The sequence below is a fragment of the Pleurodeles waltl genome, chromosome 2_1 (assembly GCF_031143425.1).
Source record: "Pleurodeles waltl isolate 20211129_DDA chromosome 2_1, aPleWal1.hap1.20221129, whole genome shotgun sequence".
NCBI lineage: Eukaryota > Metazoa > Chordata > Amphibia > Caudata > Salamandridae > Pleurodeles > Pleurodeles waltl.
In genome coordinates this window covers 779,986,147-780,001,601 of record NC_090438.1, presented here as the reverse complement: position 1 = coordinate 780,001,601, position 15,455 = coordinate 779,986,147, and the positions used below count along the sequence as shown (strand labels likewise).

General features: G+C 47.3%; 1 protein-coding gene across 6 annotated transcripts in view; it reads right to left on the bottom strand.

Moving 5' to 3' along the window:
* The window catches only part of NUP153 (nucleoporin 153), a 630,217-nt gene that overhangs the window by 83,073 nt on the left and 531,689 nt on the right, over positions 1-15,455 (bottom strand). For 5 of the 6 annotated variants that reach the window (XM_069218389.1, XM_069218381.1, XM_069218361.1 and 2 more), the window contains one exon: positions 10,205-10,576. The exons of the other annotated variant lie outside the window; for it this stretch is intronic. In XM_069218389.1, the coding sequence (XP_069074490.1) occupies positions 10,205-10,576 (372 nt within the window). The remainder of the gene's footprint in view (positions 1-10,204; positions 10,577-15,455) is intronic. 6 annotated transcript variants of the gene reach the window in all.

The window sequence follows — 15,455 nt, the reverse complement described above, 5'->3', positions numbered from 1 at the left end:
GGCTACTAGCCCTGAGGGTGGGTACACCCTCTTTGTGCCTCCTCCCAAGGGGAGGGGGTCACATCCCTAATCCTATTGGGGGAATCCTCCATCTGCAAGATGGAGGATTTCTAAAAGTTAGAGTCACTTCAGCTCAGGACACCTTAGGGGCTGTCCTGACTGGCCAGTGACTCCTCCTTGTTGTTTTCTTTGTTTCCTCCGGCCTTGCCGCCAAAAGTGGGGGCTGTGGCCGGAGGGGGCGGGCAACTCGACTAGCTGGAGTGTCCTGCGGTGCTGTGACAAAGGGATGAGCCTTTGAGGCTCACTGCCAGGTGTTACAGCTCCTGCCTGGGGAGGTGTTAGCATCTCCACCCAGTGCAGGCTTGGTTACTGGCCTCAGAGTGACAAAGGCACTCTCCCCATGGGGCCAGCAACATGTCTCTAGTGTGGCAGGCTGCTGGAACCAGTCAGCCTACACAGATAGTCGGTTAAGGTTTCAGGGGGCACCTCTAAGGTGCCCTCTGGGGTGTAGTTTACAATAAAATGTACACTGGCATCAGTGTGCATTTATTGTGCTGAGAAGTTTGATACCAAACTTCCCAGTTTTCAGTGTAGCCATTATGGTGCTGTGGAGTTCGTGTAAAACAGACTGCCAGACCATATACTCTTATGGCTACCCTGCACTTACAATGTCTAAGGTATTGCTTAGACACTGTAGGGGCACAGTGCTCATGCACTGGTGCCCTCACCTATGGTATAGTGCACCCTGCCTTAGGGCTGTAAGGCCTACTAGAGGGGTGACTTATCCATATCTGCATAGGCAGTGAGAGGCTGGCATGGCACCCTGAGGGGAGTGCCATGTCGACTTACTCGTTTTGTTCTCACCAGCACACACAAGCTGGCAAGCAGTGTGTCTGTGCTGAGTGAGGGTTCTCCAGGGTGGCATAAGACATGCTGCAGCCCTTAGAGACCTTCCTTGGCATCAGGGCCGTTGGTACCAGGGGTACCACTTACAAGGGACTTATCTGGATGCCAGGGTGTGCCAATTGGGGAATCAAAAGTACAGGTTAGGGAAAGAACACTGGTGCTGGGGCCTGGTTAGCAGGCCTCAGCACACTTTCAATTCAAAACATAGCATCAGCAAAGGCAAAAAGTCAGGGGGTAACCATGCCAAGGAGGCATTTCCTTACAATCAGCAGGTGGAAAGAGCAGCTATACATTGGTACAAAATGCGTGCACAGAGAACATGTGAGAACCAAATTAAGGACCCACCACGGCCTCACAAAATGTGTTGGCGGGTACATGTGGATCAGCACCTTCAAGAAACACTGCAACCAGTGATTTGAACAAGGACGGCCAATCTGCACACACTAACACCATTAAAGAGCAGTCTGTCAAAATCTTTGTGCCATGCGCCTGACCAGCATCAGGCCTGATGATGATTGACGCTAACCTCAAAGACCTGTTCTTCTCTGTCCTCAAAGTTGTCCAAAGAGAAAAGGAGAAAATATAACAAAAGGACAGATCTCCGGGTGCTGGGCCCTCCGACACTTCAAATTCCACAGCAGAACCCGCATGTGACATCTGGTATAGTCCACAAGCAGGATGCAGGAGGCCAAGAGGCCCAGAAGCCTAAGCTGCTCTCACTGAGATCCATGTCAAGGGCTGACACATCAGGATCATAGCTCAAATATCCTGAACTTGTTGAGGTGGAGGGAAGGCTTGGAACAGCACCATATCTAGAATGGCTCAGATTAAGGTGAGCTGCTGTGTAAGTATCAGGTGCGACCTTGACATGCTCGAGGAACCCAACAATGTGAATAGGACAACCATCGTCTGGAGGTGGCAATTGAGGGGAACTTGTCTTCAGTAGCAAGTCATAGAGGTATGGGAGGATAGGTATTCCCAAGCTCTGCAGACTGACTGCAATCACCATCACCTTTGTGAACACCCGGGATGCACAGGTTAAGCCTAAGGGAAGCTCAGAGAACTAAAAGTGAAATTGGTCTACCTGAAGACGCAGGTAGTGTTTGTGGGACTGGAGAATGGGAATAGGCATCCTGCAAATACAATGGGTCTAGGATGAGACTAAGGCCTCTGTCATCCTTCGCACCACAAAATGGAGTAATAACCAGTCGCCATCTCTGGTGCATGCACCACCATTTTGTGGCTCCTTTGGCCAAAAGAGGTCAAACGTTTCTGCGGAGTATGGACAAGTGGTCCTCTGGAAGTTGTTGCTGTGTGGTTGGCATTTCTTGAGGATGTGACAGGAAGGGTAGGGGGGGGATAATCGCTCCACAACCCAAAGCACAAGTTTGCTGGATGTGATTTTCTTCCACCTAGAGAAACAGAAGATGGTGAGCACCCCTACTGGGTAATAGTGTTCTGCCAAGGGCAACTTTAAGTGGTCTGTGGCAGATACAGGAGGTTGGTTGCGGTTTGGGTAACACGTTGCCCCTAAGGGAATGGACGCTGTCGGCTTGATCCCCAGCCTCTACTTTGGAAGGACTGGGAGGCTTGTAGTTGCTGAGGCACATTTTGCTGGTACTCTGTCCTTGCATTAGTGCAGATTTACAGCTTTTATGCATGAGCAAGCATTTACAGAGGCAAACCAGGAAATCGGACTCCTAGACAATATTTGTAAACGTCATTTTAGCCGGAGAAAATATGCATGTGTTTTTATAGGACAAGTAGATTGATGACACAAACTGTCCCATGGACAAAGACATTTTATAAAATTCCACACTCCTGACAACATATTGTTAACTGCTGCAAATTAATCCTCCGTTCCCTCAAGACTAAATTTGTTCACTGTTACAATTTTGGCAACCTTTCCATGGGTCAAATATTTTTAAATGTAATCCCTACATAAGAAAGTTCTTATTTGTTGTACACCTGTGATTCCCAACCATTTGACTCCTGGGGACCCCCACTGAAACATTACTGGAAGACGGGGACCCCCAAGCAATTCGTACAATTTAAATTTCAAACATGAAAACAGTAATTCACAATAAATAGTACACACCAAACATATACTAACATAAATATGCGGTGGGGAAAGGAAGTAAACTATAAGTGCCTCTCATCTCTCCCTATCCTCTGTCACATGTAATAAATTTTTATTATAGCACCTCTCATACCAGTGTAGGGTGTTAGAGCACTTTACAGAGGAGTAAAAGGTGTAGGATTTACATGGCATCCACACTGGTAGGCATTTTGCTAAGAGTGCTTGGTCTGGAGAAGCACAAACTCAGCATTCAGAACACAACACAGTGGTTAGCATTGTCTTTAATAATAAGAATGTATGTCTACACAGGCAAACCCTTTTTTTGTTTTGAGCAGCATAAGGAAAATGAAAGACTGTGAAAAAACAGCTTTCTAATTTGTGCTATGCAGTTGGCATGCAGTTCCTTAATTGCAGTTCATAGCTCACTGTGCTAGATTACGATTATGAACTGTACAGTAACTAAAGAATCACTGTGACTGCCACTGTCCAAAACTCTCATTCCTCCCCAGCAATTACATTAATCACTAGAGTTATCTTGACGCTTTTATTTTCGATGTACAAGGAGCTTTGCAGTGCTTTTAAACCTGCTGAAGAAAGGAAGTAATAAATATAAAACCACGCACACGTTTCTGTAGAGGCACCAGCTGGAGAAGTGACTTCCTCCCAGCCAGGCCTGTGGACCCCCTGGGAATGTGTCACAGACACCAGTGGGTCCACGGACCACAGGTTGGGAACCACTGTTGTACACTATCCACAGCTTTACAGTGAAATGCCCCCGAGGATCTTAACCTAAAGCCACTAACAAGTAATAAAGTCAGAAGCTTGTGTCTTATTACGTGTGATAACTTAACAATTGAACTTAACTTTTCTACAGTGTGTAAGCATATTACAACCATCCCTTGTCTACTTGCAAACCTTTCCCATACTTAGTCTAGTGCCAAATGATAGTGTAGTAATTGGAGTAGTGGTCACATATTTGAGGCCAGTGTATCACTTTCTAACAATCCTCCCACAAATCTATTAGTACAATAATGCTAAACAATGTATCCAGATCCTTCCAAAGCAGCCCTCCCATGGCTATTATTCTGTTTAACTCTGTACATTTTTATGTACGTCGAGAGACTGTCTTGTGATTTCCAGCTTTGTGTTTGTATTGCTGAGCACCTCCTTCCACATCTTTATGTTATTATCGTGTGATGTGCATACGTGGACATATCCAATAGTATATTGTGTGATCCCTCACGCCCCTTGCCAATACACCCTTACATTTCATTTGATATCTGTTTGTACTTCTGTTCATGTTTTCTGATGGCGTTAGACACTTTCTCTTTACCCTGGCTATGGAATAACTGTCTAATTCTTTCACAAGGTCTCTTATATGTTTTGCTTTTATTTTTCACTTCCTCATCCATCAAACACCATGGGAGGGTGCGGCTTTCACGTTCCGTCTCTGCCTGCTGCTGTGGAGGCAGCTCAGAGTGTTTGGTCCCTGTTGTGGTGCCCTCAGGCTGTAGTGTATTTCCCAAATGTCCCCAAGCAAAATCAATGTTTTGTTCCTGTGGCTGTGCACTCGCCACAGGAAGAGAGCTTGGCAAGCCCCTATTATCTCTAATTGTTTTGTCCTCCAATCTTCCCTGCCCTTGTCAGCCCCCCCACCATGTGGAGGAAACCATTCTTCATTTCAGACATTTTGTATTTTTATATTATCCTCCACATACAGGACAGCCCTTCATTCAAGGGACATCCCATATGCTACTAGAATGTAGGCAGCATTGTAAAGCACAACACATGTCCGCAAAGCCACAGTAACAATACTGTCAGTTTCCTTGCAATGTCAAAAAGAGGCCCTCACCACGATAGAGCAGACGCTCAAAACTGAACAGTATGGAAAACAACACAATGCTACAATGTGATAAATGGCAACATGCAAAACACAGGTACTATAAAACAATCTAAATACCCCTCCCGCCACCCACCTCTTGTACCCAGGGCAAAAAAGTCCCTGGGGACAATCTGGAGGCCCCCCGGGCACCAGGCGTCCGGAAGAGTGGTTCACAGAAGAACCAAACCGAGGTGGTGACAGGCAAATAAGCAGCGCATTCCCTGCCTGCTGTACCGGGGCAGACCACTACTGCCCCTCCGGCTGGGTACATAACAGTCATAACCCCTCCGGCTGTGACCAGAGACCACCGCACTGGGTGTCCCGAAAAACACGCGCCTCAGCCCCACCGGCTGACCGCTCCACTGTTACAGCCCCTCAGGCTGCAACCCTGGACAAGCCCTCGAGCTGTCCAGAAAACCACACTGCAGCCCTACCGGCTACACACATTCATTAAAACATGACACCTGCTCGCATCGTCGGAGCAGAGGAAACAAACACCAGTGTTAGCCCAGAAAGAAAGGGGTAAGGAATTGATAAGTGAAGAGGGAAAGTAGCATACAACCCCAGAATCCGACGCGTGGTGGACGGCCACCAATGGAAAAGCAGGAGTAGCCACCTGAACAGGAGTGGCGCTACAGCCATGCCAGTGAAGGCAGAGCAGAAAAATAGCCAGAAACAAAAAACAATGCCCAGAGAGAGGGAGATGGGAAAACTCAGAAGCAACTTCACCCCTTATCACTCCACTCCCCACTTATTGAGACACAGCCAAAGCAGACAGGAAAAACCAGAGGGGACCAGGAAGTGACAGACTCACCACAGCACTGGCACCCTATCCAGGGAAGGCACTCTGAGCATAGCATGGAAACCCACAAGAGCCACGGGCCCTCCCAAACTGCTGGGAGCCCGGCTGATGAGATCGTCAATCCAAACACCGCATTCTGCACCATATGTTGAAGCCTCCTTTTCTATCTGCCCTCAGGAACAAACCAGAGACCAGCCAGCCTTAAGGTACAAGCAGAAATATTTAATAATACGTGTACGGAGACTGTGGCTTGAAAGGCCAAGGCGTCTGAATTGCGGAACTCCAATACAATCTTTTATGCATGGTGTAAGGAAATGCCTCCTTGGCATGGTTACCCCCTGACTTTTTGCCTTTGCTGATGCTATGTTTTGATTTGAAAGTGTGCTGAGGCCTGCTAACCAGGCCCCAGCACCAGTGTTCTTTCCCTAACCTGTACTTTTGCTTTACACAATTGGCACACCCTGGCATCCAGGTAAGTCCCTTGTAACTGGTACCCCTAGTACCAAGGGCCCTGATGCCAGGGAAGGTCTCTAAGGGCTGCACCATAGCTTATGCCACCCTGGGGACCCCTCACTCAGCACAGACACACTGCTTGCCAGCTTGTGTGTGCTGGTGAGGACAAAACGAGTAAGTCGACATGGCACTCCCCTCAGGGTGCCATGCCAACCTCACACTGCCTATACAGTATAGATAAGTCACCCCTCTAGCAGGCCTTACAGCCCTAAGGAAGGGTGCACTATACCATAGGTGAGGGCACCAGTGCATGAGCACTGTGCCCCTACAGTGTCTAAACAAAACCTTAGACATTGTAAGTGCAGGGTAGCCATAAGAGTATATGGTCTGGGAGTCTGTCAAACACGAACTCCACAGCACCATAATGGCTACACTGAAAACTGGGAAGTTTGGTATCAAACTTCTCAGCACAATAAATGCACACTGATGCCAGTGTACATTTTATTGTGAAATACACCCCAGAGGGCACCTTAGAGGTGCCCCCTGAAACCTTAACCAACTACCTGTGTAGGCTGACTGGTTTTAGCAGCCTGCCACACTCGAGACATGTTGCTGGCCACATGGGGAGAGTGCCTTTGTCACTCTGTGGCTAGTAACAAAGCCTGCACTGGGTGGAGATGCTATCACCTCCCCCTTGCAAGAGCTGTAACACCTGGTGGTGAGCCTCAAAGGCTCACCCCCTTTGTTCCAGCACCACAGGGCACTCCAGCTAGTGGAGTTGCCCGCCCCCTCCGGCCACGGCCCCACTTTTGGCGGCAAGGCCGAAGGAATTAATGAGAAAAACAAGGAGGAGTCACTGGCCAGTCAGGACAGCCCCTAAGGCAACCTGAGCTGAAGTGACTCTGACTTTTAGGAATCCTCCATCTTGCAGATGGAGGATCCACCCAATAGGGATAGGAATGTGACCCCCCTCCCCTTGGGAGGAGGCACAAAGAGGGTGTACCCACCCTTAGGGCTAGTAGCCATTGGCTACTAACCCCCCAGACCTAAACACGCCCTTAAATTTAGTATTTAAGGGCTCCCCTGAACCTAGGAATTTAGATTCCTGCAACTTACAGAAGAGGACTGCTGAGCTGAAAAACCCTGCAGAGAAGAAGAAGACACCAACTGCTTTGGCCCCAGCCCTACCGGCCTGTCTCCCTCCTTCAGAAGAAACCTGCCCCAGCGACGCTTTCCCTGGGACCAGCGACCTCTGAATCCTCAGATGACTGCCCTGCTTCCAAGAGACCAAGAAACTCCCGAGAACAGCGGCCCTGTTCAACAAAGACTGCAACTTTGTATCCAGAGGAGCAGATTTAAAGACCCCTGCAATCCCCGCAAGAAGCGTGAGACTTGCAACACTGCACCCGGCGACCCCGACTCAACTGGTGGAGAAACAAGACTGTGAGTAACCAAAGTTGTCCCCCCTGAGCCCCCACAGCGACGCCTGCAGAGGGAATCCCGAGGCTCCCCCTGACCGCGACTGCCTGACTCTAAAATCCCGACGGCTGGAAAAGACCCTGCACCCGCAGCCCCCAGGACCTGAAGGATCGAAACTCCAGTGCAGGAGTGACCCCCCAGGAGGCCCTCTCCCTTGCCCAGGTGGTGGCTACCCCGAGGAGCCCCCCCTTGCCTGCCTGCACCGCTGAAGAGACCCCTTGGTCTCTCATTGAAATCCATTGGAAACCAGACGCGTGTTTGCTCACTGCACCCGGCCGCCCCAGTGCCGCTGAGGGTGTACTTTTTGTGTGAGCTTGTGCCCCCCCCCGGTGCCCTACAAAACCCCCCTGGTCTGCCCTCCGAAGACGCGGGTACTTACCTGCTGGCAGACTGGAACCGGGGCACCCCCTTCTCTCCATTGAAGCCCATGCGTTTTGGGCACCACTTTGAGCTCTGCACCTGACTGGCCCTGATCTGCTGGTGTGGTAACTTTGGGGTTGCTCTGAACCCCTAACGGTGGGCTACCTTGGACCCCAATTTGAACCCCGTAGGTGGTTTACTTACCTGCAAGAACTAACATTACTTTACCTCCCCTAGGAACTGTGAAAATTGCAGTGTCCACTTTTGAAATAGCTATATGTGTTTTATGTGAAAAGTATATATGCTACTGTAATTATTCAAAGTTCCTAAAGTACGTACCTGCAATACCTTTCAAATGAGATATTACATGTAGAATTTGAACCTGTGGTTCTTAAAATAAACTAAGAAAATATATTTTTCTATAACAAAACCTATTGGCTGGATTTGTCCGAGTGTGTGTTCCTCATTTATTGCCTGTGTGTATGTACAACAAATGCTTAACACTACTCCTTTGATAAGCCTACTGCTCGACCACACTACCACAAAATAGAGCATTAGTATTATCTCTTTTTGCCACTATCTTACCTCTAAGGGGAACCCTTGGACTCTGTGCATACTATTCCTTACTTTGAAATAGTGCATACAGAGCCAACTTCCTACACATGAAAACCACAAAAGGGTGAAAATACATCATCCAATCAGAACTGAAAGATAATTTCTTTATCAAGTACATGGTGTGATGTTGATCAGGAGATGCATGGTATTACACATTTACTAGGCATCTATCCAAAGACAGTAGAATAACATTTCATGGTGGCAGCGTGATACAAGATGAAGCATGACCTTCACATTTCTCAGATGGTTGGGACTTTCCAAGGCGTCACCAATCCAGCTTCCTCATAACCTTTCCTCAGACCTATGTGGACATCGAGATGTCTGTCTGTTGCTGGGCGAATGGAGCAATGCATGTCGCATGAGCTTTCTCTTTTAAGCAAGCCTTGCTTTACAAGCTGCCTGTCAGGGTTAATGTACTAAAGGTCATCCAACCTTCTGCATATGTTTTTCAGGCCTGTACATCATTGAGTATCACAGGATGAGGTCAGGCCGGGGGTGGGGGGGGGGTGGGGGGGGGTTGGAGAATATGGATTCCTTAGCCAGTTTCCACAATAGAAGAAACGATCATCTAACTTCTGATCCAAAAAAATATGTGAAAAATGAGATTTGATTGTCCATGTCAATGTTAAGATCATTTGTAGAGTTTCAGTAATTCCATTATTATCTAGAGGACATGCAGTCTACCAACACTGCAGCACTTAGAGGGTTATTGGTAATCCTACTACTGCTAAGGAGGGTGGCCTTAATGTGTCTAGTTAAACGCAAGGTTTCCATAAAAGCAGTAAGATGGTTTTGATAAATATGTGGACTGCAGCACTGCCAATGCAGTACCAAGCCCCCAAATCAGTTTCATGAACTGGGGATATATATCAAGGTCACTGGTGCTCACAGAATGCTGCAGGGTGATGGGTGAGGGTTCCCTTAATGGTGATGTTTTGGTTCTAATGCAAGCTTATCAATATTCGAGTCAAACAAAAAGACACAGTTAAGAGTTGGAATACAAAGTGACAAGAGAAAACAAGGAGGTGACAACAAACACTTTTTTGTTTTTTTGGCAAGGGCAGCTTGAAAGCTAGGCAAAGGAGATCTGTCACAGAGGAAGGTTTAACTAGAGGTTACCATATATTTTCTTTGAGAAAGCAGCTGCATAGTCTACTGCAAAACATTTACCATTAACCAAATCAACCCAAAAGAAGGCAAATGTTTAGAGGTAAATTTTTTTGCTGAAGTAAAACGCCCTAAAGTCTGATCTAATCAGTTGTAAAGCCATTTTTTTTCCTATCACTTGTAAATCGTGTCAGAATACTGACAGCACATGGAGATGTGGATATGTAAAAAATGCCAAAGCGTTCTATGAAAGTGAGCTACTCACCTCTTTTTATATAACATTCGACCCCACACACAGCATGCTAATAAGGCTGTGCAATGCAATGCCCAGCATATGGGAAATGCATTCTATATTGTTTTAGTGTCAGGCTGTGTAAAGATACCTGTATGTAAAGGCTAATGCAAACTGAGCTTGGCACATGGAATTATACATTAACAAAAATAATCACAAAACATTGTTTGCGGACTAAGAAAACCCCTCACACACTTTACTTGAATGGAATTGACCCTGCACACCTACCTGTGGAACTTGATGTATTTGCAGCCCCAAAGCCGAAGTTTGGAGTAGATGTATTATTGCTGCTGGCTACAGGGCCAAAGACGAAAGGAGTCGCAGCAGCAGTCGTGCCTGTGCTGGAGGATGTGGTGGCTGGCTTGCTCTCTTGAGTAGAAAACATAAAAGATTGGGGTGTTTTTACTTCATTAGCGCTGCCAAAGGCAGAGCTGCCCGAGGTACTGCTAGCTTGCCCAAACACAAAAGAGGCGGCCGGTGGGTTTGAAGCAGAGACGCTGCTGCCAAAAGCACTATTGGATGTGGCTAGTGTGCTTGAAACAGCTGTGCTGGAGGAAGTACCAGGTAGGAAACTAAAAGATGGGTTCGCTGCTCCTTGATCTGTAACAAAAAAGGAAAACGAAGGAAAATGAAAGCCTACAATACACGACCAGGTGTGAAACCTACTAGACCATCTAACAGCTTGAATACAAAGTTTCTAAAGTACAACTAAATGCAACTCTAGCAGGAAAACAAGCAGCAGTCTGAACTAGCGAAATCAGGTTCAACTAATTCCACTAACGCTGAAAAGGGTACAACAGGTCATGTAATTGGAGCCTAAAAAAGTACACAGAAAGTTCACAGCTTCCAGTAGAAGTCAACAGTTCAGTCTTGTGTTAAAGATTCAAGATAGACGCTTCAAGATAAATAAAGCAAAGGAGTCACTGCAGGGGAAGCTACTGCATGAAGAGCGCTTTGTGGCTATTAACAGCTTGCAGAAGATGGCAAGACAAATAGGTAAGAGACAAGATTTATTTCAGGTATTTTACTGGGGCACCACATGCCGCATGAGGCCGTTTCAGGGTGCCCCATGTAGGCTCACTGGCGCAACAGCAAGACCTGAAACAAGAGCATTTAATGGTATGCCACTAGCAGTTTAGAGACTCTTGTGATTGGATGAATGTATTAAAGGCTACATTTTGAGTCAATGCTTTGATATTTTAACTATAGCTTAACAATGGCCAGGTTTCAGGCATTTTAATCAGGAGTCTACTTTTGAGGTGTAAGCAGCTGCACCTAATTAATGAAATGCAGTAATGAGTCCAAACTTGTGAATCAGGCAACATTTTGGAAAGCGCTTGCAAGGTGCCCTTCCTAATGTGGTGTGAACCAGGCAGAGTTTGAATGTACTTGTTAGTTCCAATGAAAGCCTGTGAAGGACCTTTACTGTCAGTTTCACACAATATATTTTATGGTCTATAGCTACGTCAGATATTTCGTTATTTCTCAGTTACAATTTCTTTGAACGGCCTAAATACACAGCAATAAAGCTGTCATGTGAGGGCCAGGATTCTCCTTCGTGGTTTAGCAGTAAGAGAAGCAGCACTTGGACCAATTTAAATAAGTAGCGTTAGCCTAATTTCCCAAGACAAATGGGGGTTGGGGGGGTCTATTTCCCAAGGCAACAATATCCATTTTAGAGACTTTACAGGACAGCAAAATAATGTGTATTTGCTGTGGACTATAAGTAAAGCAATTCAAGATACTTCTTTTGTTAGGATGACCACCAGATCAGTTTGCAAGTCACCTGTATACATTTAAAATGTGAAAATGTGGGGGCCGAAAATGTCTGCCAACAAGTATATTTATTTCACCGGAAGGGATTGGGTGCCCCAAATTGTCATGGGAATTTGCACAAGTTTAATTTTCGCCACAAAGGATGAAGTGAAATTTATGGCTGAGTAAGGATGACTGGTGTTGGGGCAGTGAAATAGGAGAACCTTATTAAAAGCTATCCCCACAAACATCAGGTAGAAAGAAGCATGACTGTTAATCCTAGTCCATTCTCCTGTCAATAAGTATAGTGAAATCTGCAAACGAGAATGTCATTTAGAAAGACCTGCAGCCAAAGGCAAACCGATTGTACGTCAGAGGATGCGGATCCGAGATTTACTAAACACAACTTTTCAGTTTTCATTCATTTTTTAAGGTGGGAGTGTTTTTAACTGATATAGAGAATGTCTGAAATCAATGTCGGCTTTGAATTACTGAAAGTTTGAAAAAGCAGGGTTAAAGTGGGCACATGGGAAATGTAAACTTTGTTTCAACTGAAATGATGGCAGGCTACACATGGCTCTCTGCCGTAGCATTTTCAGAGACTGCAAACTCAAGCCTGGAAGGTATCAGTATCTTAAAGGCAGAATGCAGTCAAAAGCGATTTGAAGAAAGCAAGGGAGGAAGGTGGCTAATAGTGGAAAGACAAATTGAAGAGGAAACGTCAGCGGAGGCAGGTGGATGACTGAAAAAAGGGTATACATTCCAGTTATTAGACAATTCAAGGCTTTTCACAATGTCCATGAAATGGGCTCAGTATAATAAGAGATGCCACATTTACAAATACATATCCAACATGGGTAGGTAGATATGTGGCAAAATTACAACAATCTGATTTGGAACATTTCATTTTATTTATGTACAACACGTTAGAGGACAGTGGTCGCAACATATAATAACTAGAAGGCGGCCAGTCCCAGGTTAGGATGGGCTTGGCAAATGTTCTTTGACAGCTGTATCTGAGCCATACTATGGCCAGTTGAAACCCGAGAAGGCAAAGGCTCCAAAGACTGGTACCCTTCAGAGAAGGTGAGAAAGGGGCAGTTGAGGTGAATCCACACAATTGCCAATACATGTATGGTATTTCTTGAAAGTTTTTTCTCCCCACAGCAATCAGTGTTATGCTAGTTGCGGGTTGTAAGGAAATGCCTCCTTGGCATGGTTGCCCCCTGACTTTTTGCCTTTGCTGATGCTATGTTTACAATTGAAAGTGTGCTGAGGCCTGCTAACCAGGCCCCAGCACCAGTGTTCTTTCCCTAACCTGTACTTTTGTATCCACAATTGGCAGACCCTGGCATCCAGATAAGTCCCTTGTAACTGGTACTTCTAGTACCAAGGGCCCTGATGCCAAGGAAGGTCTCTAAGGGCTGCAGCATGTCTTATGACACCCTGGAGACCTCTCACTCAGCACAGACACACTGCTTGCCAGCTTGTGTGTGCTAGTGAGGACAAAACGAGTAAGTCGACATGGCACTCCCCTCAGGGTGCCATGCCAGCCTCTCACTGCCTATGCAGTATAGGTAAGACACCCCTCTAGCAGGCCTTACAGCCCTAAGGCAGGGTGCACTATACCATAGGTGAGGGTACCAGTGCATGAGCATGGTACCCCTACAGTGTCTAAACAAAACCTTAGACATTGTAAGTGCAGGGTAGCCATAAGAGTATATGGTCTGGGAGTCTGTCAAACACGAACTCCACAGCACCATAATGGCTACACTGAAAACTGGGAAGTTTGGTATCAAACTTCTCAGCACAATAAATGCACACTGATGCCAGTGTACACTTTATTGTAAAATACACCACAGAGGGCACCTTAGAGGTGCCCCCTGAAACTTAACCGACTGTCTGTGTAGGCTGACTAGTTCCAGCAGCCTGCCACACCAGAGACATGTTGCTGGCCCCATGGGGAGAGTGCCTTTGTCACTCTGAGGCCAGTAACAAAGCCTGCACTGGGTGGAGATGCTAACACCTCCCCCAGGCAGGAGCTGTGACACCTGGCGGTGAGCCTCAAAGGCTCACCCCTTTGTCACAGCCCAGCAGGGCACTCCAGCTTAGTGGAGTTGCCCGCCCCCTCCGGCCACGGCCCCCACTTTTGGCGGCAAGGCTGGAGGGAACAAAGAAAGCAACAAGGAGGAGTCACTGGCCAGTCAGGACAGCCCCTAAGGTGTCCTGAGCTGAAGTGACTCTAACTTTTAGAAATCCTCCATCTTGCAGATGGAGGATTCCCCCAATAGGGTTAGGATTGTGACCCCCTCCCCTTGGGAGGAGGCACAAAGAGGGTGTACCCACCCTCAGGGCTAGTAGCCATTGGCTACTAACCCCCCAGACCTAAACACGCCCTTAAATTTAGTATTTAAGGGCTACCCTGAACCCTAGAAAATTAGATTCCTGCAACTACAAGAAGAAGGACTGCCTAGCTGAAAACCCCTGCAGAGGAAGACCAGAAGACGACAACTGCCTTGGCTCCAGAAACTCACCGGCCTGTCTCCTGCCTTCCAAAGATCCTGCTCCAGCGACGCCTTCCAAAGGGACCAGCGACCTCGACATCCTCCGAGGACTGCCCCTACTTCGAAAAGACAAGAAACTCCCGAGGACAGCGGACCTGCTCCAAGAAAAGCTGCAACTTTGTTTCCAGCAGCTTTAAAGAACCCTGCAAGCTCCCCGCAAGAAGCGTGAGACTTGCAACACTGCACCCGGCGACCCCGACTCGGCTGGTGGCGATCCAACACCTCAGGAGGGACCCCAGGACTACTCTAAGACTGTGAGTACAAAAACCTGTCCCCCCTGAGCCCCCACAGCGCCGCCTGCAGAGGGAATCCCGAGGCTTCCCCTGACCGCGACTCTTTGAATCCTAAGTCCCGACGCCTGGGAGAGACCCTGCACCCGCAGCCCCCAGGACCTGAAGGACCGGACTTTCACTGGAGAAGTGACCCCCAGGAGTCCCTCTCCCTTGCCCAAGTGGAGGTTTCCCCGAGGAACCCCCCCCTTGCCTGCCTGCAGCGCTGAAGAGATCCCTAGATCTCCCATTGACTTCCATTACAAACCCGACGCTTGTTTCTACACTGCACCCGGCCGCCCCCGCGCTGCTGAGGGTGAAATTTCTGTGTGGGCTTGTGTCCCCCCCGGTGCCCTACAAAACCCCCCTGGTCTGCCCTCCGAAGACGCGGGTACTTACCTGCAAGCAGACCGGAACCGGGGCACCCCCTTCTCTCCATTCTAGCCTATGTGTTTTGGGCACCACTTTGAACTCTGCACCTGACCGGCCCTGAGCTGCTGGTGTGGTGACTTTGGGGTTGCTCTGAACCCCCAACGGTGGGCTACCTTGGACCAAGAACTAAGCCCTGTAAGTGTCTTACTTACCTGGTTAACCTAACAAATACTTACCTCCCCTAGGAACTGTGAAAATTGCACTAAGTGTCCACTTTTAAAACAGCTATTTGTGAATAACTTGAAAAGTATACATGCAATTTTGATGATTTGAAGTTCCTAAAGTACTTACCTGCAATACCTTTCGAATGAGATGTTACATGTAGAATTTGAACCTGTGGTTCTTAAAATAAACTAAGAAAAGATATTTTTCTATATAAAAACCTATTGGCTGGATTTGTCTCTGAGTGTGTGTACCTCATTTATTGTCTATGTGTATGTACAACAAATGCTTAACACT